The sequence below is a fragment of the Osmerus eperlanus genome, chromosome 14 (genome assembly GCF_963692335.1).
Source record: "Osmerus eperlanus chromosome 14, fOsmEpe2.1, whole genome shotgun sequence".
Taxonomy (NCBI): domain Eukaryota; kingdom Metazoa; phylum Chordata; class Actinopteri; order Osmeriformes; family Osmeridae; genus Osmerus; species Osmerus eperlanus.
Window position 1 is genome coordinate 11,397,636 of NC_085031.1, and position 26,186 is coordinate 11,423,821.

Genomic DNA, 26,186 nt, shown 5'->3' on the forward strand with positions numbered 1-26,186 from the left:
TGAAAGCAGAAACAAGTTTAATTAAAGGTGTTTTATTAAAACCTGTCTCAGTAAAAAACAGTTGAAGATCCTGAATAGATAAGACTGGACATACACAAAGCTAAATAGATGTTAAGTAATTACTAATGACATAATAGGAAACAGAAATAGACAATTGTTTGGAGCTGTTCACCCATGACAAGTAGGCTATTCAGCTACCCGTCATCTGACAAACCCAAAAGATATACACAGAACAAAATTACATTAGTTAAAAAAACACTGCACCACCACAGTTCCACTGACATGAGGGCAAAAGAAAAGTTACATACAATTAGACCATAGCAGGGCTTAGCGAGCGACAATATTCAATTTTGAGCACTTTAGCATGAGCTGAAACTAGTTAGTGATGACCTGCTTCTGCCTCTTGTCCTTGAAGCGAGCCTTGTCATGTCCCTTGTGTGGTGCGTTCGAGTCACTCTGGCTCTGGGTGGTCCTGCTCACCGTCGACACCCCGTCCACAAACTTGGTCTTGAACAAAACGTTGGCGTTGGTGAACATGCCATCTTTCAGAGACACGACCACAAACTTGAATAGGAGAGAAAACAGACAGGGGTTACAAAACACTGATGTATGCGGGCAAATCCCACATGCTTGTGGTGGCCTCGATATGTGTGTGTGCCGTCTTTCTCTACCTGAGAGTGTGTGAAGTGTGTGCGCAGCATCTGTCCGATGTTCTGTGTGTGGGACAGGTCGAGGGCAGCGTCCACCTCGTCTAGGATGTAGATGGGAGCTGGCTTGAACAGCAGCATCGCCAAGATCAGGGACAGGGCCACCAGAGACCTACACACACACACACAATCATAATCACAGTTATTGTTCTCATACCTGAAGTTGTTTGGTAGTTCAACCAAGTATGTTTCTGTGTAAATATTGTATTCAATCATACCGCACAAAAAGATAACAGAACAGTCTGATCCCTGACCTTTGACCTCCACTGAGCTCAGTGAGGTTCTCCTTCCAGGTGTTCCCCAGAGCCACCTTGAACTCCAAGCCCTCTAGGGCCCCGCAGCCTTCTGGGGGAGCGAGGCGGGCATCAGCCCCAGGTAGCAGGGTGGAGAAGATGGAGCCAAAGTCCTTGTTCACCTAAAGGAGGACAGAAACAGAAAGGGAGGGATGAAGAGTAGAAAGAAGGAGATACTGAGAATGTGGGAGGAAGGAGAGGTCTTCTGTTAGGTCCATCAGTGTCCAAATCTAGACGGAACACTTTCTACTCGAGCCAATCACCTTCTGCCAGGCAATGTTGAGAGCCTCGTTCTTCTTCTGGTCCAGCTCCTCGATGGTCTGGAGGATCTTGGACTTGTCGTTCTCCACGATCCTCTTCTTCTTCATCAGGTCGTTGTACTGATAGAGAGAAGGGATGGCGCGAGGGAGAGAGATGAAGAATGAGGTTTCTTCGTGGATAGGAGCATTTGAAAAAGACAGTTGATTGCTTCTAACCCCAAATCCACTCCACATTCCCCTCCCTCACCCTCTCCTCGGCCTGACTCAGCATGTTCATGGCTCTCTTGTTGACGCTCCTCTCCAGACGGTCTTTGCTCTCCTCCAGCTTGCGCAGCCTCTGGCCCGCCTCACGGGGATTGTTGGCCTTGAAGTCATAGGCCGTGTTGGGCTGGCCGAACAGCTGGCGCTCCAGGGGGATCCAGTCGTGCTCCCTAAGCATATGAGACACCTGGGGGAGAGGGGAAGGTGGAGGATGGAGATGGGGGGGATTGGGCAAGAGCAGTCTTTCCCATGCATTGATTTATTTGTGGTGGCCCGCCACAATTTTCTTTTCTTTTTTCTGTTTAACATGGCAAACATTGGATTGATGGTCATTACTGAGAGACACAGGGTGTGCTGGTGTACCTTGGCGGCGGCGTCCTGGCTGTCTTTGCGGTGCTTGTTGATGTGGTGCTCCAGCTCTTTGATCTTCAGCTGGGCCTCGTTGGTCTGCTCCATCATCCCATTGGCCTCCGTGCTCTTCACCTGATCAAAGCAAGTCAAATCACTTTATTAACATGGGACATCAAAAGGGGTAACAGTGACATTCGATGTGAAGTTCTTTAGAAAAATGGAGGTGACCACTGACCTTAACCTCCTTGTCCTGGGCAACGATCACCTCCTTCTGCTTGGCCAGATCCTCTTGGGCTGTACGCACTGACTCCTGGAGCGAGGGAGAAAGGGGAACAGGGAGAGAGAGACAGAGAGAGAGAGAAAAAAAACACAGAACGAATCAATGACACTCCAATCTTCACCATCCTCCAGGATTTTTAAAAAGTCCATCCTCATGGTTGTGGGTTTGTTGCACTTGTTGACCTTGTTTTGGGCCACGGTGGTGGCCATGTTGTCTATCTGTTCCTGGATGGCCTTTGTGGCCTCGTCCACCATCTGGATCTGCTGCTCGTAGCCCGTCTGTTCCCTCCTCAGCTCCTCCAGCTCCAGCGCTAAGGCATCCGCCTCCTACACACACACACACATTAGCCTCCTACAAGTCTTGTGCTGTTCCACTTTATCCTTCAACGATAACTGTGTGTGTGTTCATACCTGCTGCTTCTCCTTGAGCTTCTTGCTGAAGGTGTCAGCCTTGACTTTGGCCGAGTTGAGTTTCTGCTGGGCGGCCTTCAGCTCCTTCTCCCGCTCCGCCTCAGCGTTCTTCATCTTGTTCTCCAGGACCTTGTACTTCTCCTCCGCTTTCTTCTGAGTCTCCTTGGTGCTCCTCAGGGTCTCCTCGCTCTCCTCTGGAACACACACACACACATTATAATAAATACTTGAGTTTGTGTTTATGAGTGGGATTTCTAGGCATGTTCATAAGCGTGAGTTGTTTCCGTGAGTGTGTGTGTGTTTACCGATGGTCTTGCGCAGCATGTCCAGCTCCTCCTGCTGCTGGTGGAAGGAGCTCTGTTTGAGCTTGGCCTGCAGGATCTCCTCCTCCTCAGTCTTCAGATCCAGTTGCTGCTTCAGGTGGCGGAACCTGAAGGGGGAGGAGAGAGGAGGGAGGGAGGTCAGAACACTCTAGGCTGCCACCATAAAATAATAATTGAAGAGGAGGAGAGAGAAGGGATGTGGTCAAAACACTCTAGGTTCCCATCATAAAACAATTGAAGAAAATCATTTTAATAATAATTCAATAATTAAGCGTAACATGATAATAATCTTAATGTTGCAGTTCCACCACGTGCCTCTCTGGAATTGTAACGTCTGAGTGCGCTCACCTCTCGGCTGTTCCCTTCAAGCTGGCCAGCTGTTTGTCCAGGTCGCGGAGCTCCGCCTCCTTGGCCGCCTGGCTCTCCCGCACCTCCCTCAGCTCCTGCAGGCAGGACAGCACCGAGGCCGTCTGGGCGCGGGAGCCTGGAGCGGGGGGGGGGGGGGGGGGGGCACATCCTGTTTTAGGCCATTGCTACTTTTTCCATTTCATAAAGAATTGACTTGGCTGACGCTTTTGTGCAAGGCGACATACAGTACAAGGTGGAGATTTGTACCCACAACCTCCTGATCCGAGGTGAAATGCTGAGCTTTACCCATATTAATTCACTCTCAACGTGTCAGTGCATGTGCACGCTCGCACATCATCCCCGCCCTCTCACCTCCGCTGAGCGTGCCCTGGGGGTCGAACACGTCCCCCCCCAGGGTGACCGTCTTGGTCATGACACGCTTGTCGAAGGCCACGCACTTGGCGTTCTCCAGGGTGTCGCACACCAGGGTGGAGCCAAACACGTACTCCATGGCTTTCCTCAGGTCGGCCTCGTAGCCCACCAGGGACAGGGCCGTGTGCACGTTGTCCTGCCCCACCTGAGGGGGGAAGACAGAGGGACTAAGAAGGAAGTGGGGAAGAAACATTTCATTTTCCACACAAGAAAAATGGCGAGGAAAGAGTTCCCCAGAGTCCCCACCAGGGCCTTGGCGGCGTGGATCACGCCGGCGTTGAGAGTCCTGGCTGAGATCTTGTTGAGGGGGATGATGGTGTAGCGCCTCTTCAGCTCGCCCTTCTCCAGCAACGTTTTACCCGTCACCTGGACACACAATCAAACTAACACGTCAACATACTGCCGTATCCCAACATTACACCCGCTGCTGCCCCATCTGACAGACACACACACACACACACACCTCGGTGTCGACCACCACATTGTAGAGCCGTCCCCCAGCCACCACCTCCAGCCCAGTAGCGTAGGAGACGTCGCTGACTGTGATCAGATTGGCCAGCAGACCTTTCACTCTGCTGCGGTCCCACCCATGCTCAGGGTCTCTACCAATGGGAGAGAAGAGTTCAACATGATACTGGACTGAATCCCACAAACTGCTAACATAGACGCACTGCTCGTTGTACAGCTGGTCCCAGTACAAAGACAAGCAGGGGATGGAACTCTCGCCCCCAGTGGGCCGACACAGCAGACGCACCTGTAGTCAAAGCGGAGATTGGGGAAGCGTGCCATGAGGCTCTCGTTAGTCTCCCTGAGCTTGGTCACCTCTCTGTTCAGCTGCCTCTTCCTGTCCAGCAGTCCCTCCTCCTTTTCATCTGCACACACACACACACACAGATCGATGAAAGGCATTTCTTGACTATGCCGGATTCAATTTTCACAACTTTGACAAGCGCACACACACAGACCTTCGTAGTTGAGTTTGTTGATCTCGGCCTGCAGTTTGTCCTTGCTGCTCCTCACAGCCTGGAAGGCGTCCTGGTCCTTCTTATAGCCGCCGTCCATCTTCTTCACCTCCGCCTGCTTGGTCTTCAGCTCCGCCTGGGCATGCTTCAGCTTCATCTGGGCCTGGGCAGAGAGACGGGCGGAGCAGTGCAGAGATGGTGTTAGGGGAGGCCAAAACGTTCCGCTGTCGGGGATGCATGTCGTACGCTGAACAGGAGCCGACTGTGCGTGTGCCGCGCCGGTCCCGATCCCCCTCACCTGCTTGGCCTCAGTGTCGGCCTTGCTCATGTCGTTCTTGCACGCCATCAACTGGCCGTCCAGCGTGGCCGCCTCTCCGTCCTCGTTGGTGGAGAGGCCGGCCGACACGGCCTTGAAGTGCTGCTGGGCGGCCTCCAGGGCGGCGCTGTCCTTCTGGGCCTCCTCCTGCAGGGAGCTCAGCTTCTCCGCCACCTTGGACACCTCGGCCTCTTTCGTCAGCAGCATCTTCTTATCCTGGGAGAGGGATGGAGGCATGGAGAAGAGGGTGGGGGGGGGGGGGAGGAGATAAAAGGATGGATGTGTGTGGGTTGAGGTGTGCTGGCTTGAGAACATGCTTGCAGGTCAGCTGTATATACAGACAAACAGACAGACAGGAGACAGACATGCCCGGGCACGGACACACACACAGCCACGGACACACACTCACTTCCTCCATGTTCTTGACCAGCTCCGTTCTCTTCTTGGTCTCGTCTTTCAAGTTCTGTTTCTTCAGGTCCAGGGCGCTCTGGGCCTTGGCGTCCACACGCTGCACTTCTGACAGAGCCTCCTCCAGAGTCTTAAGCACTCCACCCACCTCCTACAGGAAACCCACACACACAATGTAGGTTTAATAAAACAGCGAAAAAGAGTTTGGTTTCCATCCACATCCACCTCCCTCTGTCCTCCAACCTTGTCCCTCTTCTTCTGCAGCTCCTGGATCTCGTCCGTGAGCTCTTGGACCTTGCGCTTGTTGTCCGCCATGTTGGCCTGAAGCTGGGCAATGGCCTCCTGCATGCCCCGCAGGTCCTCTGCCGACTTCACCTTGGTCTCCTCGGCGCACACAAACAGCCAGGCCACGTACAGGCGGCTCAGGTGCTCGATCTCACGCATCAGCTTCTGGTACTCCAGGTAGGAAGATCTTTCCTGGGGAGGGAGAGCAGGAGGGGGTGTCATCCGTTCTGGTGACGTTTCTAAAACCGAAGAGGAACTTGGCAACAGTGGGAAAGGGAATGAAACACTACCTCTTTCAGTTTCTGCATGGTGGGTGTGATCTCCTCATCCAAGATCTAAACACACCGGAGGATACACCGTTAGACAAACACGAGAAAGCTGACTGGGTAGTAGGTGCGAGGGAATCCGTTTTAGCGGTAGGCTGTACCGTTTGGATCTCTTTGAGCTTGGCCTCCTTCTTCTCAATGGTTTTCTGGGCGCTGATCTTCTTACACTCGTACATCCTGGTGCCTGCGGCTTCTTCGATCATGGCTAGGATCTAACCACCAGACAGCACATGTTTACAACAGAGGCTTATGGAGGACTGTCAGTGAGGATAGGATGTGTGTGTGTGTGTCTGTGTGTGTCTGTGTGTGTGAGTGTTACCTCTGGGGGTTTCATGTTCAGGACCTTTGTGATTCTCCCCTGGAATTTAAAATAGCATTTTTAGTAATGTATCAACAAGATGTAGTTCAATTCCCTCTACGTTTCCACAGCAACAGTGGCCATACTCACCTGCATGATCAGGAAGTGCGGGTTGTTGACGTTGAGACCTACGGAGCAGAACAGGTCTTGCACACGGGTATTGTTGGCATTTACCCCGTTGATAAGGTATTTATTTCTACCTCCAATGACGACCTGAAAGGTTTTTTTTCAGAAAGACATGCAAGATACATAAATGTGTCTTTGCAATGGTAAGGGACGTGTGTGCAAGTCGGCTGTTCGTGCTAGCCTTATACCATTTACCTGTCTCGTGACAGTGATTTCATCGTGTGTCTCGAACCCTAGTGGGCTTTGGCTTTTGTTCGAGTTGTCAAACGTGATGGACACAGTTGCTTTGGTGATTCCAGCCTGCCCGTTCTTATACACCAAATCCTGGAGATTGGACGCACGTACCTAGAAGATGACGATTTTGGTAGATGTGTTAGAATGTTTGTCCAAAAGATAAAATCTGTTCACTTGCTTAGCTAGATAGCTATGCATGGACTGCTACATAGCTCTAGCGGGCAATAAGTGAAATTTTGATAAATACGTATTTAAACCAAATGAGTAAGTCAACCTTACCTGTGACAAATTGGTGATACCCAGTAGAAAGCATATGGAATCTAAGATATTAGATTTTCCACTGCCGTTGAGTCCCGTGATAGCGTTGAATAGCGGATCAAATCCGTTGATTTCTGTTCTCTGTGCGTACGACTTGAAACCCTCAACGATGATAGATTTGATATGCATTTTTACGGTATCCTTTTCCTGCTGCTTTCGGTGCTGATTTTGGTAGATTTAATATATTTAAATAGTTTGGCTTTTCAAGCCAGTGTTGCACCGTCAACAACAGAAATTCCCTTTCCTCTCTACAAACTTGAATTTTGGCGCCAGTTATGTTGCTGCTCTCTTGACTTCCGTGAGCTTATTCGTCAAATCTTACTGAAAGAGTCCTGCAGAATGCTGCATATGTAGCCCCGTTCCGTTCACTTATTTGACCAAATGTATTCGATGATAAATCTAAAACTTCTTTCGATTTACATGCAATAGTTACATTATTTGAAAATACAGTTTTTAGCATGTTTTTTAAACAGGCAAAACTTTGACAAAAACATTGAAATGATGTCAGAGGCTAATTTTGTTTGACTGCTGCCATCTAATGGGTCGGTTGTGTATCTTTCTGTCAACCAGTCAAATAATTGTACTATTTCAGTTCCTTGTAAGGTTTATTACCAGTCTTTAGCCTTGTGTCAGTTTAGCACACATGGAATCATAATATTTCACAAACTAACATTCGTCACAAAAGTAACGTTTGAGTTTAGAAATACACACAAGCGCGTACACACACGCACATGGGTGCACTGCATATACATGCGCTCAGTCCAGTGGCACAGGACAGAGAGACAGGCAGACTAGGTTAACAGCGTAGAAGCAAATCTGCAGGAGAACCACACAGTCTCCTCGATCGGTGTAAACACAGGTAGGATGGATGTAAGCTAAGTCAAAGTTCTGCAGGGTCAGCTGGCTCTGGCAGTACTTGTCACTCAGGCCGAGCAGGGCTCGCGCCATGGCGTACTTGGCGCCACTGTTGATTGCTGTAACTTGACGCACCTTGTCAAAGTGCAACAGGAAACTGGGATCGTCCTTCAGGAGCGGGTGAAAGACAAGAGAGACACCAGGAGACAGAAAGGGATATAGATGAATGGCTAGCTCTAACAGATTAATTTCAAGTACATTCATGGAAAGCACCAGGCCCTCCTATCCAATTCCATGCTGTTCACAAGCCATTCAGAAAACATTCAGTCTGACAGAGGACATAGGAGAACACTGGGAGCGCCTTCCTCACCACATCAGCATTCCGTCCATCTAAGAGGACCAGATCCTGCAGGAGCCAGACGTCTGTGATCTTGTAGGAGTCGATCAAGCCCAGGCGCTGGGTCTCCAGGGGCAGGAGCTTCTTCTTCTTGGATCCGCTTTTGTGGGACCTCTTAGGCTTTTGCGATGTCACCACACAGATGTGTACCTGTTTGCTCTTGTCCACTGAAAGGGAAAAGTAATGGGGACAACAGATGACAAATTGCAAAAAAGAACGAATGTAATGGTGTAATATGAAAGGCAGCAAATGCCATTTAATGCAACAACGTTGGACAACTAATCTGCATTATTTTTGTCAAAGACATTTCAGACAATCTTTTTACAATGATGACAGTGCAAAATAAGAAATTGTCTGTTATAAGCAAACAGTGCATTATAACGGAGAAAATACAGATGAAAGCTAAAGCAACACATGTTGACAGACAAAACTACCAAGACAGCAATAGTATTACAGGACACACAGCAGCACTGCTCAGAAACCCCATGAAGGATTGCATGACAGATTGCAGGATGAGTGTTAGTCATCATCCCCATCAGAGTGTGGGGAAAACACTTTTCTTGCCCAGCGTTAAGACTCCTGAGTCCTGACGAATCGTTATTAGTTCTCAGATGAATAACCATTTCCTGTTATTGTACATTTACACTTTCATTCAAAAGGACAGAGAGCTCATCGTATCGTTTTTCACAATTTCACCCAGCAAAGTAAAACATTTGATTAGGAGGGGGAGAGTCTCCGGTAAACAAAGACAAGACATCAGCAATATAGTTTACCTGAAACACAGAGAAAATGCCTTCCCGGGTCCTGTTCTTCAATCTCAATGAATTCCACCAGTTTCTGGCCCTCACATTGAAATACCATCTTCTGCATCTCATCTCTCAGTAGGGAAGACATCACTGCAGAGAGGGACAGGAAAGGAGGAGAAGAAAATAAAGAGGAGGGGAGAGTAAAAGAGGAGGGAGATAGAGAATCAGCGAGCTGTATGGTGTATGTATAAAAGAGCCACTAGTTCAAGTTTCAGTTCATTTATTGTCATATAAACAGCCACATATGGATATACACAGAACAATTAAATTTGTACTTGCAAGTAGGCACTCAATTATTAAAAAAAGACTAGAACTTTAAGAAAAAAAGTAATACTACCACTACTAATAATTATTATAAACAATAACAATATTAAGAAACATTTTTATCTCATATTATAAGAAATGTAGAACGAGTCCTATGCTGATTGGCTGACAGCGATAACACAAACGGATGAGCAGCGATGAGAGATCAAACAGCCTCGTTACAAGCCATGGGAAGAATCATACACACCGACACACCTGGGAAAGACAAACACACAGAGAAAAGATGCATGAAGAACAGAACAGTACGTGGCGCTGCTTTTTAGAGATGGATTCAGTATGTGTGAGCTTATGATGTATTGGGTGGACTTTTCCACCTTTTGTGGGGTGTTCTGGTCTGCAGAGGAGCAGTTCTCATATGATTTTTCCTTCAGTCCAAAAACTTTTTTGCAATGCACTCACTTTTACATAGATGTACATTGATTTACCACATTCTTAACTCCCCACCAGACACACGTTCATTTACCACACTCTCAATCCCCCACCACATACACACACATGCTCTCACACACAGCACCCCTCCCCCCCTTCTTTTTGCAACCCCTCCCCTGTGCACTTGCAACCACACACACTTTCTTCCTGAAATATTTACAACACAAACACTCTTTCTTCATAATGATTTCTCCCAGAGGGAGACATCAACCAATGCCTGATTTTCCCATCAATTGGTCCTATTAAAGCAACAATCACACTCTATTCTAATGGTCTGGAACAGCCGGAGGTCGGTGGTCTCCTCATCGATTCTGTCTACTTGCATCATGTATTACACTCCATTAGGTATGAGGAGTGTAACTTAGCTTTCTGAGATTTGTCTTACTGAAGCCTACAGACTCTCTCTTTGACAAACATATGTACACGCACACACACACACAAACATACACACAGGTTACCGGTGCCTGATACAACTCTCTGATTAAATGTTGTTTGTTGTGGGGCCAAAGGATGTCCCATAGCACTCTGCAATTTTCCATTAGCCAATGGAATTTTATTCCTAGATTGGAACAAGTGCCCGGGAGGAAGTTTACAGCAGAGAGAGGATGTTGATCTTTATAACTTTGAGATGCAGATAATGTACAGTACAATACAATAAACTATAATTAGTGCAACACAAATAAACTTCCATTGTAGAAATTAAACATTTGTTGACAGACACGTTACTGAATGCATGACTGCTACTTGTGTGTTGCAATAGGCAATTACCAGTGTATTTAGGTCATTAAATCACAAACTGGGCACTGAGAGATTATTTGATTTGTGTGCAGAAGAAGTGTGGCTCCATTAGTTTGTGTCACTTTATGGAAACAAATATGAGATGGATTTTTTGACAGCTAAGTGCCTCTGATGGAGTCTGGGCTTGTAGATGTTCCTGCTTTTTGCAATTTAATGGAAAAGCTCTTTAGAGCTGACATGGAAAGAAGGGTGGGGGATAAACCTGTAGGGAGGAATTATCACCATATCCCTACACCATGTGGCCTGATGAATTATGCCTAATGCCATTGTGACGTCACTGTTTATCTTCTCAACTTCATAGTCTTCATAGTCTTCGGCCTACCATGGTGGATCTCCTCTAGCAAGTTTAAAATAAAATAAACTGTGTTGTCTGGAGAGTCACTGGGTTCTTGGGGTAAAAAAAAAGAGAACCGTACACGCTGAACAAATAACAATGTTCTCTTCTAGTATCTTAACTGTCTCATTATTTCAGAATGTCTTTTCCAGACATTCGCTGAATTATCATATCAATGTCATGTCAATATTCATCTGCATTTTTGCACTAGGATCTTTCTATTCATATGTAAATAAACATATAAAAAATAGCTACACTTGATAGCATTGAAAACATGTTTAATTCCAAATGTACAATCTAAAGATAGAGAGTGGTCTGTGATGAAACCAATGAGAAGGAGAGAGGGAAGGAAGACTACCAAGAATGGGAGTACGAGGAGGAAGACTGGAAGAAAAAGCAGGAGGAAGAAGAGGAGGCTTTGGACTTCTCTGACCACAGGTTAGAAGAAACAACCAGAAGGACTGGGATATCCTTATGGCTCATTCTGGCCTAGTACTGTAAATGGTACAATGCAAAATAACCCATTTGTTATTCAAACTAGACCAACAACAGAGACAGGATTATTTTGTCTGCTTGGGGCTTCAGCTTTGTGTGTGTGTCAGGTATGTGTGGCCAGGTTGTGTAAGAAGGAGGAGGCCCAGGCTGGGATTGGGGGCGGGGGGGGGGGGGGGGGGGCTGGTTCTGGTCTCAGTGTCTACATGTGTGTTATCCTGGACCACCACTTTACACACCTGGCTCTCAATTTCCACAATACTTAAATTCCTGAAGACCCAGTGCGTCCATGCCTCCCGCGACCGTGCTGAAAGAGATGTGGAGCAGAACAGACAGACACACACAAAGGCTGACAGACACACACAAACGCACCCAAGGGCAGACACAAATACAGAATCTGACATTTGACCCACTCTTCTTCTCCCAAAGCTTAAGTGGATATTGGCTTCCTCTGGGGCCTTTGTGATTGACAGCTAAGAAGCCCTGTACTATGAGATCACACCCTGCATGACACAGATGAATGAGCAGGAGGATGACAGTGACAATCAATCTATGACATTAAGGCTGAAGTGTTGAATTACAAGGGATAAATTGATTGATTAACACGGATTGCAGTCAATCTTTAGTTTTTTCTTGCTTAGCAAATGTTTGGATTTGTGTATATAGCTACTAATCCCTGACCTATGTGAGCTTTTAAGTAACCCTAATTTTATATATATATATATATATATATATATATATATATATATATATAAATATCAAATACCCTTTTGTTAGCCTGTACCCTGAAATTGCAACTCATAACTGCACTCATTCAAGCGTATGATTGAATGAATCTAACAGTAACAACATAGGGAGACCTCTAAATAGTTACAAGGCTTTTGCGTCACTGAAGATAAGCAGCGCCTGTGATTGGACGAGAGAGGGAAACCCCCTTCCTCGATGGCATATTCGTCTCTACCGCAACTGCTTGGCGTCGTTCCAATGTCACATACCAGCCATATGCTTACGATACAGAAATGCAACCTTCGTGCAGATTTAGCGTTGATGTCAGTAACTGTGAAACCATGATTGTATATGTTTAGTTTGATAACATATATTTTTGTGCAGATACATTGATAAATGCATAAAATCGATGAAGTGTGATGATATTTAATCAAGCCTGTTTTTTTTTAACTCTGAAAGACAGTATTTTTTCAGTGTAAAAATCCATTTGTGTTTGAGAAAATTTAACTAAAAAATTACTTTAATATGCCCTCAAAGAAAGGGATATATTAGTCCATCCCGATTCCCAAATATCATACTGTAGTAGTTTGTAGATATGTGTATCTTGCAGTACCTCTACTGTACAAGTGAAACACTGCACCCTACCCTATCCCTACCAAATGCGCATGACTGTATACGGCGGAATATGAAGTAGGCCTCCTGTTTTTCTCTAGCCCGGAGTCCGGCCCCCCTGAACACAACCTCCAAAAAAACAAAACACGAAGCCTGGATTTGTAAGAATTGGGAAGGTAAGGCATTTAATATATTAAACCCGTGAATATGCTCTCGATCGATCGAATAGAACGATTGTTAGGCTCCGTAAGTGATGTATTAGCGTACGGAAGCGAACGAACTGCAGATTGAGGCTTTGGAACAGTTTCCGCACGGTCGGATAGAGCAAGGCCTAGTGACCCACATTCGGAGCAGTATGTGTATGAGTGGGCGAGCGTGTGAATGTGTGCCAATGTGTGTGCGGGGAGTGTATGTGCATCTGCCGCAAAAGGTTTTGGCATCGCTAGTTGTTAACTGCAACATGACCTATATTTATTTATACAGATTTGTGTGTGCGCGTGTTTTTGCAGTTTTCAGCGAACATCGTTTTCCTTCATTTTCGGAGATTGTTTGTTTGGTTACATGGTGTCAATGGCAATAGTTGCGTGACAGCTCGGGGCCAGCGGTAGCTTTCCTGATAACAGCCTCTACCAGCGGAATATTACGTTTTGTGAATGATTGACTAATTGAAGAATGTCCTTAATAGTGTGGGCATAGACTGAATTTCTAAAGCTTAAACCGCATAGCAAGTTACCTGGGCATTTCGGCTGTGGCTTGGGTGTGTGGGGGGTGTATTTTTTCGTTGTATAATCACGCGCGTAATAAGCACCTGTGGCTCCAGTTCTGACTGTAGGCAATAAAAAAACGACACTTTCAAGATATGTATCGTCCTAGCAAGGTGACATTTGTAACATTGCGGTTTCGTTCATTTTTAAGAAGTGGCTCATCATAAGCCCACTGTGTGATTGACCGAGACAGCGCGCCAATGGGTTAGCTTTCGTGGCTAAGAGCATCTAAGCTACCCAAATTCTTTAGGCCTATGCACAAGTCGTGTTTTTTTAAATTGTCCCACCGCAGGATCATTTTTTATGTGGTTCTGTTGGTCAGCTGAAGGGTGTGTAGACTATCCCCCTGTAATCCCAAAATTATGCACTGCCTTTATACCAGTGAGTTATGCTTACAGTTTCATGTTGATTTCTGAATACTGATTATTTAAGAGAAAAAAGTAGTGTATAAGGACACGCACCTCATTTCCAAATATATGTATGACAGAGCATAACATTTATACTCATGAGGATTTGAGACTTTCTTGTTTTGTCGCTGAATACTGTTCAATAGCTGGATACAAAGTAGTATTCTGTTGCCTACACTATTAGATATGTTACTAAACATTTATAACAGTAGAAAGTTTTAATCAGACATTTAAGTATGCCAAAAAAAAGTAAAAAAAAAATATATATTGCTTTCGTTTTCTAGGTAGGAGAGTCTACCATGTTCTGTCCAGCCTATGGTGCCCACCCACAACTTCAATGACCTCTGAGTCACCTTTGACCCTCAACCCCACTACAACCCATCAGAACTACCTGCAACTGACCTCACACTCAGAAGCTGCAGTGAGGTGAGCTGACTAAAGATTGCACATACTCTCACTTACAATTATGAGATGCATTTGATACAATGTTGTGCTTTATGTCTGTATAATGAACTACTATGCCAATTATGTTTTGTCTTCTTCGTATTAATGCATGTGTGTGTGGGCAGGCCTGTGTGTCCTATTTGTAATTCATTTTTGGTGTCCTTCCAGGTGCCCATCCAAATGCCTACCTCACGCCTAAAGCACCAATCACTGCAACTACAGCCTTGATCAAACACCACCATGACATCGAGCATAGGGTACAACAACAGCAACACACACACACAAACACACACACACTGTCTTACTCTTTTAAACACTTAATAGCATTGACATTGACATACCCTTCAACATACCCTTATTTCTCAGCCAAAACACATTTCTTTATCTCTGTCTCGCTCTTTCCTTCTCTCTTTGTCTCTCTCTCTTTCCATTTCCCCTCTCTGCCTCGTCCAGTGAGTTCCAAAAATAAACATGCCCTGTTCATGAAGGAATCTCCACGTTAAAAAACTTCGGTCATTAGCTATTTTTAACACTTCATATCTACTTTCAGCCTGTCAAAGAATGCACAAACACACTCTCACTCTTACAAACACACAGGAACATGTCTACTCTCTCTCTCTTACACTCACTCACTGGATCAGTTTGTCTGTCTCCTGGTTAATGCATGGTGTTACTTTTCCACAGAGATGATTGCAGCATCTTTGATGGTTTGATGGAAGAAGATGAGAAGGACAAAGCTAAACGGTGAGATGGAAAGAGAAACAGATTCCACACATAAACCCTGTTCTGGTTGCCAACCTTTGCCCGGCATGAAACAGATTCAGTGTTTTAACACTGACTTGCATTAGTTTACATTTACATGTATTAATTTAATAGCGCTTTTATCCAAAGCATGTACAAATAACTATGATTGTGCAGGCTCTGTAATAAAACTGTACTTCTCCAAGTCCAACATTTTTATATCACTGTGTTTACAGATTATACAAAGCAGGATATTGTAGCATTCAATTAATTCTAATCTAACATAATCTAATTGAATCTAATCTGGCAGCGTGTCACGTAACAAGTCGGAGAAGAAGCGGAGAGACCAGTTCAATGTCCTCATCAAGGAACTGGGGACCATGTTGCCTGGCAACACTCGCAAGATGGACAAATCCACCATCCTGCAGAAGAGCATTGACTTCCTGTGTAAACACAAAGGTGAGGCCCCACATCAGTGACCTCACTTCCTGCAAGAGGTAGTCAGGGGAGTGGAAACTTCTTGTTTATATACTAAAAGGCTATATTTGGACTTTAGTTTCTATTGTATTACCATTGACCCTTGGTTTTTTGTCAATAATGTAGTCGCACCTAACCTAGTTTTCAGTTCAATTCAAATACATTGACTTCATTGATTCTGAAGGAAATTTGTGCCTTCAGAAAACACGGCGTGCCCTATTACAGAAATAACATTTAGGTCACACATAATGAAGGACAATCTGCATAGGAAAAAAAACTAGGGAATGGTACATAATTAAGAAATGAATAAAGTGCAAGAAAGTGGAAAACCAGTGCAAAACGTATAGCTAGATAAACAGGAACAAAATAAATGTAAGCACAGTAAAGACACACTGTCCCGGTCTAAAGCCTGTCTGAGTGAAGCCTCGCCAGTTCATTTCGGCTCTGGTCTGCTGTGATGAATAGGTGAGGGTGGGGGGGTGGGACGTGGCAGCGGTTGCTGAGAGGACGCAAGGCGAGGTGCAGCTGAGGAGGGGTGCGCCTGGAGACAATGTGTTGGGACCATGCAAGCCTAGAGTGGACCACATGAACCTCATTAGCCTTGAGCTCAGACAGGGCCCTCCAGTCGCCGTGATGGTTTTCATGCCTTCACACACCTCCTGCTCCACCTTCCTGCCGTAGGCCTCCGTCAGCTCTGTCCCCATCCATGTCCTTCAAGGCTTGCTTCTGATCTCTCTCTGTCCCTCTCTCACAGAGATCGCCGCCCAGTCAGAGTCCAGTGAGATCCGACAGGACTGGAAGCCCCCGTTTCTTAGCAACGAAGAGTTCACCCAGCTCATGCTGGAGGTACGACACAAACACCAATAATGCTTATGGTTCTTAATTAGTACCTTATTACTCCTATGTGACCACAACATTACCTCTCCACTGCTAATGGTACTCTTTTGGTGGCTCGGGGGGAGTAGATGAGCTAGCCAGGTGTTGAGATTGGTGTGTTGTGTGTTGGTCAGGCTCTGGACGGCTTCTTCATTGCAATAATGACTGATGGGAACATCATCTATGTGTCGGAGAACGTCACATCTCTCCTGGAGCACCTACCGGTGAGTGCACACACTCACTCACACACACACACATTATACCACTGTATGGGGGGACCATGTCTAGCTTTGTGAACAGGAGAAGAAATATGTGTATGTGTGTGTGTGTGTCCAGTCTGACCTGTTGGACCAGAACCTGTTGAACTTCCTACCGCTAGGGGAACACTCAGATGTGTACAAGGCTCTCTCCAACCACCCCACCGACAGCGAAACACTTGGCGCTGATTACCTCAAGAGTGAGTAGCACCTAATCAGGCCTGTTCCATAAAGCAAGTCTACCAAGCCAGGTTTATGTCAGTCTGACTCATTTCCAGTTGATTTGGTTCCATAAAGTCAATTCAATTTAGTTCAAGCTACGTTACTATTGCAACTTATGCTGCGAGACTAACCTGGTCTGGAGCAGGCACTGTAACTGTCTGGCTTAGCCCATGTTGATCCTTAACCAGATGTTCCTGAAACACTGACCTGATGGGGAAGCCATGAATCTGAATTTCTGGCGTGATGTCATATTTTACTTTATTAACCAGTGACATTGTAAAATGTACAAATTAAACATTTAATAAATTCTATAATGATGAACAACCAATACAACAATTAAGGTATTTTTGCTGGTAGGTGGCATTTAACTCAAGACAGCTCTCAACCATGGGCGGAGCGGGGGGGGGGGGGGTGGCCTCTGGGGCTTGAGCCCCGAATGTTCTCTCAAAAGCCCCGAATCTTTTAGGTACAAATTTGGGTTGTCATTTTCAGCAAATATAACAATATGAGTCCAACGTAATGTTTATATTACATAAAGCTCCAAAAACTATTTTGTTTAACTATTTAGCAATTTTTTTGTTTTATATTGGTGTTTCCTATCAAAGCCAGAATCTCATTAGGATCTCTAATGGTCTCATGTTGGTTTCTAATGTATTTATTCAAATTTCATACTTTACATTTTTTTACTTACATTTTGTGTTTTTAGCTAAGAATCAGTTGGAGTTTGGTTGTCACATGTTGAGAGGAGCCATCGACCCCAAGCAGACGCCCGTGTATGAATACGTCAAGTTTATCGGTAACTTCAAGTCGCTGAGCAATGGTGAGGCTCACATTAATACAAAACAGCCTTATTGTCTGTGTATTGGTTATGTGGTTATGAACATCAAATAGGTATTATTGCTATCCCACTTATGCCTGAACAACTGCAAAAGCTATAGAATGATGAAAAACAAATATATATATTCTGACAAAACTCCCAAATAGGAGTTGGCCAGACAAACAAATCTGTCTTTCTGTTTTTGGTTTCCTTCTAGTTCCCAACGCCACGAGGAACGGTTTGGAAGGCGTGCTGCAGCGCTCTCTGCATCCAGCGTTCGATGACCAGGTGTGTTTTGTTGCTACTGTCCGATTGGCCAAGCCTCAGTTCATCAAGGTGAGACACCCACACACACACGCTACACAGACAGACACACACACCAATCCCAGCTTTTAGAATATCTGTGTTTTTGTTTGTGTGAAATGCAGATCTTTCACTGTGTGTGTGTGTGTGTCTACCACAGGAGATGTGCACAGTGGAGGAGCCCAACGAGGAATTCACGTCCAGGCACAGCTTAGAGTGGAAATTCCTCTTCCTTGACCACAGGTAACACACACACACACACAAACACACACGTCTTCCAAACCAAGGCCTAACAAGTCCTCTTATGATGCTTCGGCAGCAGGGCGTGTTGGGATGATGTCATGCATCCTGTCATTTCCTCCCTTCAGGGCACCACCAATCATAGGCTACCTGCCATTCGAGGTCCTGGGGACATCGGGGTACGATTACTACCATGTGGATGACCTGGAAACTCTGGCCAAGTGTCATGAGCACTGTAAGTATCTCTTACACACACACACACACACACACACACACACACACACACACACAAACTTACCTACAAGTGTTTTCAGAAATGTCCTCATCTTTGAACTGATCCACTTTCATTTGCCCTCTATCCTCATCTCTCCCTGGGCCTCCATCCCCCCCTCCCTCCCTCGCTCCATCCCTTTCTCCCTTCATCTGTAGTGATGCAGTACGGTAAAGGAAAGTCATGCTACTACCGCTTCCTGACCAAAGGTCAGCAGTGGATCTGGCTGCAGACTCACTACTACATCACCTACCACCAGTGGAACTCCCGGCCTGAGTTCATCGTGTGCACACACACAGTGGTCAGGTACGGACACATGCACACCCCAGACTCCTTCACACCTCTTGTTCTCACCCTCATTTTAGTGAGTTCAATCTAATGCTTCTCTCGCAACACTTTTTTTTCTTTGTGTCTTTCTCTTCCTCTAGCTATGCAGAGGTGAGAGCAGAGCAGCGCAGAGAGCTGGGGATCGAGGATTCTCATCCTCAGGACCCTGTGTGCAAGGTAAGACAAATGAGCAATGGATTCTAGATGGATTCTCACTGGCCCGATATATTCTCCACCACTTGCTGATTTGTTATCAGTAATATATCTCTCTCTCAACTTTTGTGATAGCTCGATAATGTTTCCCCTTTGTACACTATTGGATAGAGTCTGCCTGATGTGTGGTAAAACTCCTTCTCCGCTCTCTGATTTGCTGTTTAAGAGCCAGGACTCGGGCTCGGAGTCGCAGCTGAACACCTCCAGCCTGAAGGAGGTGCTGGAGCGCTTCGACCACAGCCGCACCGCCTCCTCCTCCTCCCGCAGTTCCCACAAGTCCTCCTCGCATATGTCTGACAACACCTGCAACTGTGAGGCCACACACACACACACACACACACACACACACACACACACACCCACACACACACACACACACACACACACACACACACACTGAACCAACCGACTGTTGACCACACCTATTTTTGAAAATTATGTAATTTTGTAAAATATATATATATATATATATATTTATATATATAATTTTTGGTTGTTGTTCTGATCAGGTGTATTTTACCATCTTAATTGGGAACTCATTGGTTGTCTCTGTGTACTTGACAACAGCCTCCAAGCTCCAGATGGACACGGCCACGCCCCCTCGCCAGTCAGTGGCCTCCACCATCGACATGACATCACAGCGACGATCGTCAATCAGCAGCCAGGTGAGATGAGCTGTTCCAAACAGTCAAAGTAACGGGCATCTATTGCTTGAACTACATTATCTATAATGCTCTTACATTTCTTCTGTGTGTGAATTGTGTCCTTGTTTGTAGTCCATGAGCTCCCAGACCACAGGCCATAGTTTGGCTCCAGTTATGATCAACCAACAGCAACAACAACAACAACAACAACAACAGCAGCTACAAACCAACGTGCAGGTACGAAACATACAACTTTTTCAATCATTTCATGGGTTTAACTCTTCTCTCTCCCAAACATCTGGTGGAAAAGTTCCTACTGATAATAAGCCGTAGGCGTACTTTTTCTTAGATTTGCAAGAGTTGTTAACTGTAACTCTCATCCTGCTTTCAACAGCCTGTGTTGGAGTTCTCAGCCCAGGTGAACGCCATGCAGCACCTGAAGGATCAGCTGGAGCAGAGGACCAAGATGATCCAGGCCAACATCCACCGGCAGCAGGAGGAGCTGCGCCACATCCAGGAACAGCTGCAGAAGGTGCAAGGCCAGGGCATCCAGGTACGAGACACACACACACACACAGGGCATCCAGGTACGAGACACACACACACAGGGCATCCAGGTACGAGACACACACACACACACAGGGCATCCAGGTACGAGACACACACACACACACACAGGGCATCCAGGTACGAGACACACACACACACACTGGGCATCCAGGTACGAGACACACACACACAGACACACACACATAAACGCAGACATGCTCACACTCGTATATCTATGCTCACACTGGCCACTTGAGGGACAGGACTTGTCTCCATGGTGACAGATGTTCCTGCAGCAGCCGGGCGGAGCTCTGAACGTGCAGCTGCCTCAGGTGGGAGCGTTACAACAGGCAACCACAATGACCAATCAAATCCAGCAGAGCGTGCTAAACCCCACCCACACAGGAACTCAGCTCACCATCCAGCAGCAAGCCCCGCCCCCTCAGCAGAACCTCCAGCAGCATAACACCCTTTCACAGGTAGGACACTCACACACAGACAAACACACACACACACATACAAATACATACAAATGTTTGTGTTAATGTCATCCTTACAGTAAATATGAGTCTCTTTGTGACTCACCTTTCTGGCCTCACGTATTCACCTTTCTGACATCATCTCTTTGACCCCCTACCGACGCTGACCTTTCCTCCCACCCCCTCTGACATCATCTCCGTGCGCCTGTGTCCCCAGGCCCCTCTCCAGCTCCATCAGCAGCAGCAGCACCCCGCCCAGGGCGCCTCCGCTGCCCCCCTCTACAACACCATGATGATCGCCCAGCCAGGCCAGCCCAACCTGCTGCAGATCAGCACCAGCCTGCCCCAGGCCAACACACAGGGCACTGCTGTGGCCACGTTCACACAGGACAGGCAAATACGGTAGGGCCACACAAACACACACACACACACGGACGCACACACAAACACACACATGTAGTATATACAAGGCACTATGCACCCATGTATCAATCTATGTATGCAACCCATCTTTAAGCTACTCGTCACTCACATTCCTTCCCTCTCTCTTCTTCTCTCTCCTTCCGGCCTCGCTCGCTCTCCTCTGCTTGTCCGTCCGTTCGTCTCTCTGTCCAGGTTCCCGACAGGGCAGCAGCTGGTCACCAAGCTGGTGACGGCCCCCATGGCGTGTGGGGCCGTCATGGTCCCCACCTCCATGTTCATGGGCCAGGTGGTCACAGCGTACAGTCCCTTTGGAGGGCAGCAGGTGAGAGGGGACACACACTTCATCCCTCCCTCTCTTTCTCTCTCGCGCTGCCACACTCATACAGGCCATCTCTGTTGCTGTCCCACACACACCCGCATTTTCACAACACGCCGAAACCAGAATCTAGTCTTGTAGGTCAGGGCCGCGGTGCATCAACAAGGACGGTTGTGCTCGTCCAGCCTGATTAAAACAGCCGTGAGCCAGGGTAGTGACCCACGACGGTCTCTCAGCAGGGGGGCCAGACGCAGACCTTGACCCTGCAGGCAGCCCAGCCCACCCAGGGCCAGCAGGAGCCCCAGGGCCAGACCACCGTGGTGGCGCAGACCAACCAGCAGGGGGCACAGCAGCAACAGCAGTTCCTACAGGTAACTACCAGGGGGCAGTGTGGGGATACAGATGCAAATCTGTCGTTAACCTCGTGAGACTTTCTGTACGCCGTGTGTTGAATTGGAGCATCCTTCGCTGTAACGGTGTGATCTTAAGAACGTGGTGCTGAACGGATCTGTGTTGTGCCAGTCTGCACGTTGGGCTCCGATGGGGCTGTAGAGCAGCTCCGATGGGGCGGTAGAGCAGCTCCGATGGGGCAGTAGAGCAGCTCCGATGGGGCGGTAGAGCAGCTCTGAAGGGGTGGTAGAGCAGCTCTGAGGGGGCGGTAGAGCAGCTCTGAAGGGGTGGTAGAGCAGCTCTGAGGGGGCGGTAGAGCAGCTCTGAAGGGGTGGTAGAGCAGCTCCGATGGGGCGGTAGAGCAGCTCTGAGGGGGTGGTAGAGCAGCTCCGATGGGGCAGTAGAGCAGCTCCGATGGGGCGGTAGAGCAGCTCTGAAGGGGTGGTAGAGCAGCTCCGATGGGGCGGTAGAGCAGCTCTGAAGGGGTGGTAGAGCAGCTCTGAGGGGGCGGTAGAGCAGCTCTGAAGGGGTGGTAGAGCAGCTCTGAGGCGGCGGTAGAGCAGCTCTGAAGGGGTGGTAGTGCAGCTCCGATGGGGCGGTAGAGCAGCTCTGAGGGGGTGGTAGAGCAGCTCCGATGGGGCAGTAGAGCAGCTCTGATGGGGCGGTAGAGCAGCTCCGATGGGGCGGTAGAGCAGCTCCGATGGGGCGCTAGAGCAGCTCTGAAGGGGCGGTAGAGCAGCTCTGATGGGGCGGTAGAGCAGCTCTGGTAAATGATGGGCAGCAGGACGGTGACAGCTACTGTAGCGCTCAGAGGGGCTTGACAGCAATGGCCTGGCAGTCTGCCTAACCTAGTCCTTTGGTTTACCAGGGCACCCGTCTTCTCCATGGTAACCAGTCCACCCAGCTAATCCTCCAGGCGGCCTTCCCACTCCAACAGCCGAGCACGTTCACCCAGGCCGCGCATCCTCAACAGCAACAACAACAGCAACCGCAACAACAACAACAACCACCACCACAGCAAAGACAACAGCAGCAGTCTCACCACCAGAGGCACCAGCAGCAACTCAAACCCCAGCCCCAGAAACCACAGAAAGGCCCGCCTTCACATAGGACTGACAGCACCAGCAGCCAATTGTAGTAGGCTCGAAGAGTAAAGCGTCCAATCGAGATTGAGGGACTAGAGTTCCAAATGAAGCTGTGGAGGGACGAATACGGTATGACTAAACCTTTTACAAAACATTGGGCCGAAGGAATGCGTGTGATTTATTTTCATGTCATCACTTACCCCGACCAATATGGTGTCCGAGATGTAACCTATTCTTTGCCAGGAAGGACAGATTTCTGGGCAGCAAGGAAGGTTTTTACAAACTTATCACTATGGTAATAGTGTGTATTAGAACTTTTTACTCATAGCAACCAGTGGAGCGCTACGAGACAGACCCGTGTCGCCGTGGGAAACCCAGAACTCTAAACCCCCTTTCCCCCATCTCCATGGTAACCAGGGTATGTCTCAAAGCATGTGATAATGACCTGGCATTGTACAGTAGAGTGTATCATAAACATGTAAATATACAATATAGCTTAACAGAAAAACAGAAATGTAGTATTTTATATGATTGCATGGAAACAAAAACAGTATAAGCTTTTATTAGTATCTTTTGAAAATGACTTTTTACTTTCTAGTGTTCCTGTTAAAAAATTGTGAAATGCTATGCTAAAGCATAACATCACTCCTTTATTTTCTCCCCTATGTAACTACAAGTCCATAATATGGCTTTGTATTCCTGTCACAGTTTGTTCAATGAATGGGCAGGGGTTATAAACAGGGAATTCTGGGAAAGGTAGTTTTTAAAAGCTGTGTATAACAAGTGACTAATTCAAAATAGCTCAGTCTTGCAAAGTCCAAATTCAATCACTTTGACAGTAGCCAGATCAATACCATTTAGATGTGTAATTCTTTGCAGGATCCTCATCACTGTTTGTGTAACAGGTCTAGTGATTCAAGTGCCAATACATATGGTCAACTGATATTTTTCTTTAAACAAACTATTCAAAGGATTATATATTTACAGCAAAAAAGACCCTATCAAAGAACATGTGTATATATTACGGACTATTTTTAAAAGACAGAGCCCCTATACCTAACATACAAATATATCTTTATCCCCATACTATTTTAGCACTTAATGTGGTTGTGTACAGTAAATCACTATCCAGTCCTATTGCGTGTGTTAATATGTGTGTGTGTGTTCCCCCTATGTCTTACGGTTGTTGAATTAGTAGGGCTTCAGAGTTTGCTGGATGGTACTTGCATTCTCAGGAATATGGACATATACAATTGCTTCTGCCTCAGCCTGGAAGGGGATAAAAAACCCTGCAAACACTGCTTCCTTTGGTGGCAGAAACGTTTCAATCAAAACGGTTTCTCATTGACCCAGTCTCCAATCAAAAGCAGTTTTGCTACCTTCTAATTAACTAATTTAATTAGCAGTGCAAAAACACTGTGCACAAATCACATGAACACTTTATAGAGAAAAACAGTGACAGTGTTTTATGAGGGTGGGGGAGGTTACACTCAGAATTGTTGTTTTAAACATCATCTGGTTGTGTGTGTATAGCATCTTAGCAAGTATCTCATAGTGACGCCTCAAAGCTTGAGAAACACAGGTTGCTCTCTGAGTTCACATGTTTTACATGCCTGGGTGGCTGGGGGTTTCACTTATCTGAACATCCCATTGATTCAGAGGTGAAACTCCACACGTGGGCTAACACTGTTTACAAAAGCGGGCTTCCGACAACTGAGATGCAACTTTTAAAAGAATTGGAACATGTCCTCTTACCCCCCTGCCAGGCCTCAGTAGCCTTCATGCAGTTTTCAGTCAATCAGCAGTTCAACAGTAACACCCAAGGTTTGGCTCTTTTCCATTGTTCCAAGTTGTCAGAAATGGAACAGGGCCCAACCTTGGTGACAGTAATAAGCCATATCTAACAGAAAAGCCTTGGGAAGGAGGAAGTGAGATGGTAGGATAAGGAGTTCTTAGAAGAATGTGTCTTTTTTGTCTTGGAGAGTGTAGTAGAATGTGTTTTTGTTTATGGTTGTGTGTGTGTGTGTGGGTGCATACACGGATGTCCAGTGTGTGTGTGTGTGTGTGTGTGTTTTTTCTCTTTATTCTTCTTCCTATATCACTGTGGGGTCTGTATTTGGTACCCCTGGCGATAGCCAATCAGTTCTTGCGTTGCAGTAATGAAAAGATACAATTTCAAGGAAATCTTCCTCTCTTGTTGGGCTCCAGCTCATGTGGAGTAGCTCAACTTGAATTGAGTGAGAGCGTTGTGTGTGTGTATGTTTGTGTGTTTGATAGAGTCACTCTAACCTATTTTTTTTTCTGTATGGACGTGAGACTGAGATGAATGATTTTAAAGTGTTGCTTGGTTTACCCAGGTGGCTATGAAATGGTATAAACAAAATGGCAACCGTCAAAAGAAACTGTGACACTTTCCGATGTATCATCCTCTAACTCACCCTCCCTAAAGTTTGTTCATACCTGTCACCCATCCCTCAGCGAATACAAATCTTCTAGTTTCTCTGTGTGTGTGTGTGTGTTGTCATTGCCAAAAAGGCAATGTTTTTAAAATGTTATAGTTCTGTTACTATAAGATATCACTGCTACCCAGCCCAAAGAATGTAAAGGTCTAGAGACTAACAGATGTCCGTGATAAGCATATATAGGTTACCAAGCTTTCAAATGAAGGAAGGAAAGAGGTTAAAATAAATTTAATTTTACTAACTTGTCCATTCTATTCTTAGAATGGGAACCTGCTCCAATTCTTACATAACGCCATCATGTTCCAAACCTGTGTCAGTAAATTTATGTGACAGAACTAGAAATGTGTGATGGGTTTCTGGAAGTTGATTAAAAACTGTTCGGAGAGGCAAAGTTGCATACTGGATAAGGAATCCTATACAAATACAGAAGGGGCCAAGCTTGTTATATAGTAGTTCATCTCTACACACTTTGGGTTTTAGAAACCGACTTACTTAGTAAATCTGTACACTTACACAAAACCAGTATTCTGTGTAAAATGGTGCTCTGCTATGTATATCCCTCCTCATGGTATGTGCTCCTCTCCCTAGTCCAATTGTAACTGAATATTTTGAAGCAAACTATTTGCTACTTTAACCTCTTATTCTCCCTCTCCCCTGGTCGATTTGAAAATAAAAACCTACTGCAAATGCATTTTCGGTTGCTTGTGT

General features: G+C 46.3%; 3 protein-coding genes across 5 annotated transcripts; 1 reads left to right on the forward strand and 2 right to left on the reverse strand.

Annotated features, from left to right (window-relative positions):
- Positions 1-12: 12 nt before the first annotated feature.
- smc2 (structural maintenance of chromosomes 2) lies at positions 13-7,259 on the reverse strand. The gene is made up of 25 exons (XM_062478051.1): positions 6,960-7,259; positions 6,642-6,791; positions 6,411-6,533; positions 6,282-6,320; positions 6,064-6,174; positions 5,927-5,971; positions 5,595-5,828; positions 5,353-5,502; positions 4,926-5,159; positions 4,631-4,790; positions 4,420-4,537; positions 4,129-4,267; positions 3,912-4,031; positions 3,606-3,810; positions 3,234-3,369; positions 2,868-2,992; positions 2,563-2,756; positions 2,335-2,478; positions 2,108-2,182; positions 1,885-2,004; positions 1,508-1,708; positions 1,264-1,380; positions 962-1,122; positions 672-819; positions 13-564 (listed from the first exon to the last, which is right to left on the reverse strand). The coding sequence occupies exons 1-25, from the start codon at positions 7,125-7,127 to the stop codon at positions 376-378; spliced, it is 3,606 nt and encodes a 1,201-aa protein (XP_062334035.1). The 5' UTR covers positions 7,128-7,259; the 3' UTR covers positions 13-375.
- Positions 7,260-7,484: 225 nt separating this feature from the next.
- exoc1l (exocyst complex component 1 like) lies at positions 7,485-9,144 on the reverse strand. The gene is made up of 3 exons (XM_062478052.1): positions 9,024-9,144; positions 8,224-8,417; positions 7,485-8,021 (listed from the first exon to the last, which is right to left on the reverse strand). Exons 1-3 carry the CDS (start codon positions 9,142-9,144, stop codon positions 7,755-7,757), a joined length of 582 nt encoding a protein of 193 aa, XP_062334036.1. The 3' UTR covers positions 7,485-7,754.
- A 3,691-nt stretch (positions 9,145-12,835) lies between these two features.
- clockb (clock circadian regulator b) lies at positions 12,836-26,169 on the forward strand. 3 transcript variants are annotated; one of them, XM_062478777.1, is made up of 23 exons: positions 12,836-12,947; positions 14,227-14,368; positions 14,555-14,643; positions 15,071-15,130; positions 15,438-15,586; positions 16,359-16,450; positions 16,615-16,704; positions 16,817-16,937; positions 17,666-17,779; positions 17,994-18,112; positions 18,240-18,322; positions 18,448-18,554; positions 18,749-18,896; positions 19,019-19,094; positions 19,297-19,441; positions 19,698-19,795; positions 19,907-20,011; positions 20,169-20,327; positions 20,608-20,802; positions 21,020-21,204; positions 21,418-21,547; positions 21,778-21,912; positions 22,800-26,169. In XM_062478777.1, the coding sequence occupies exons 3-23, from the start codon at positions 14,627-14,629 to the stop codon at positions 23,067-23,069; spliced, it is 2,598 nt and encodes an 865-aa protein (XP_062334761.1). In that variant the 5' UTR covers positions 12,836-12,947; positions 14,227-14,368; positions 14,555-14,626; the 3' UTR covers positions 23,070-26,169. The 3 variants fall into 3 exon arrangements, with proteins under 3 accessions (XP_062334761.1, XP_062334763.1, XP_062334762.1); XM_062478779.1 differs by having other exon boundaries at positions 21,781-21,912; XM_062478778.1 differs by having other exon boundaries at positions 20,620-20,802.
- Positions 26,170-26,186: the final 17 nt, after the last annotated feature.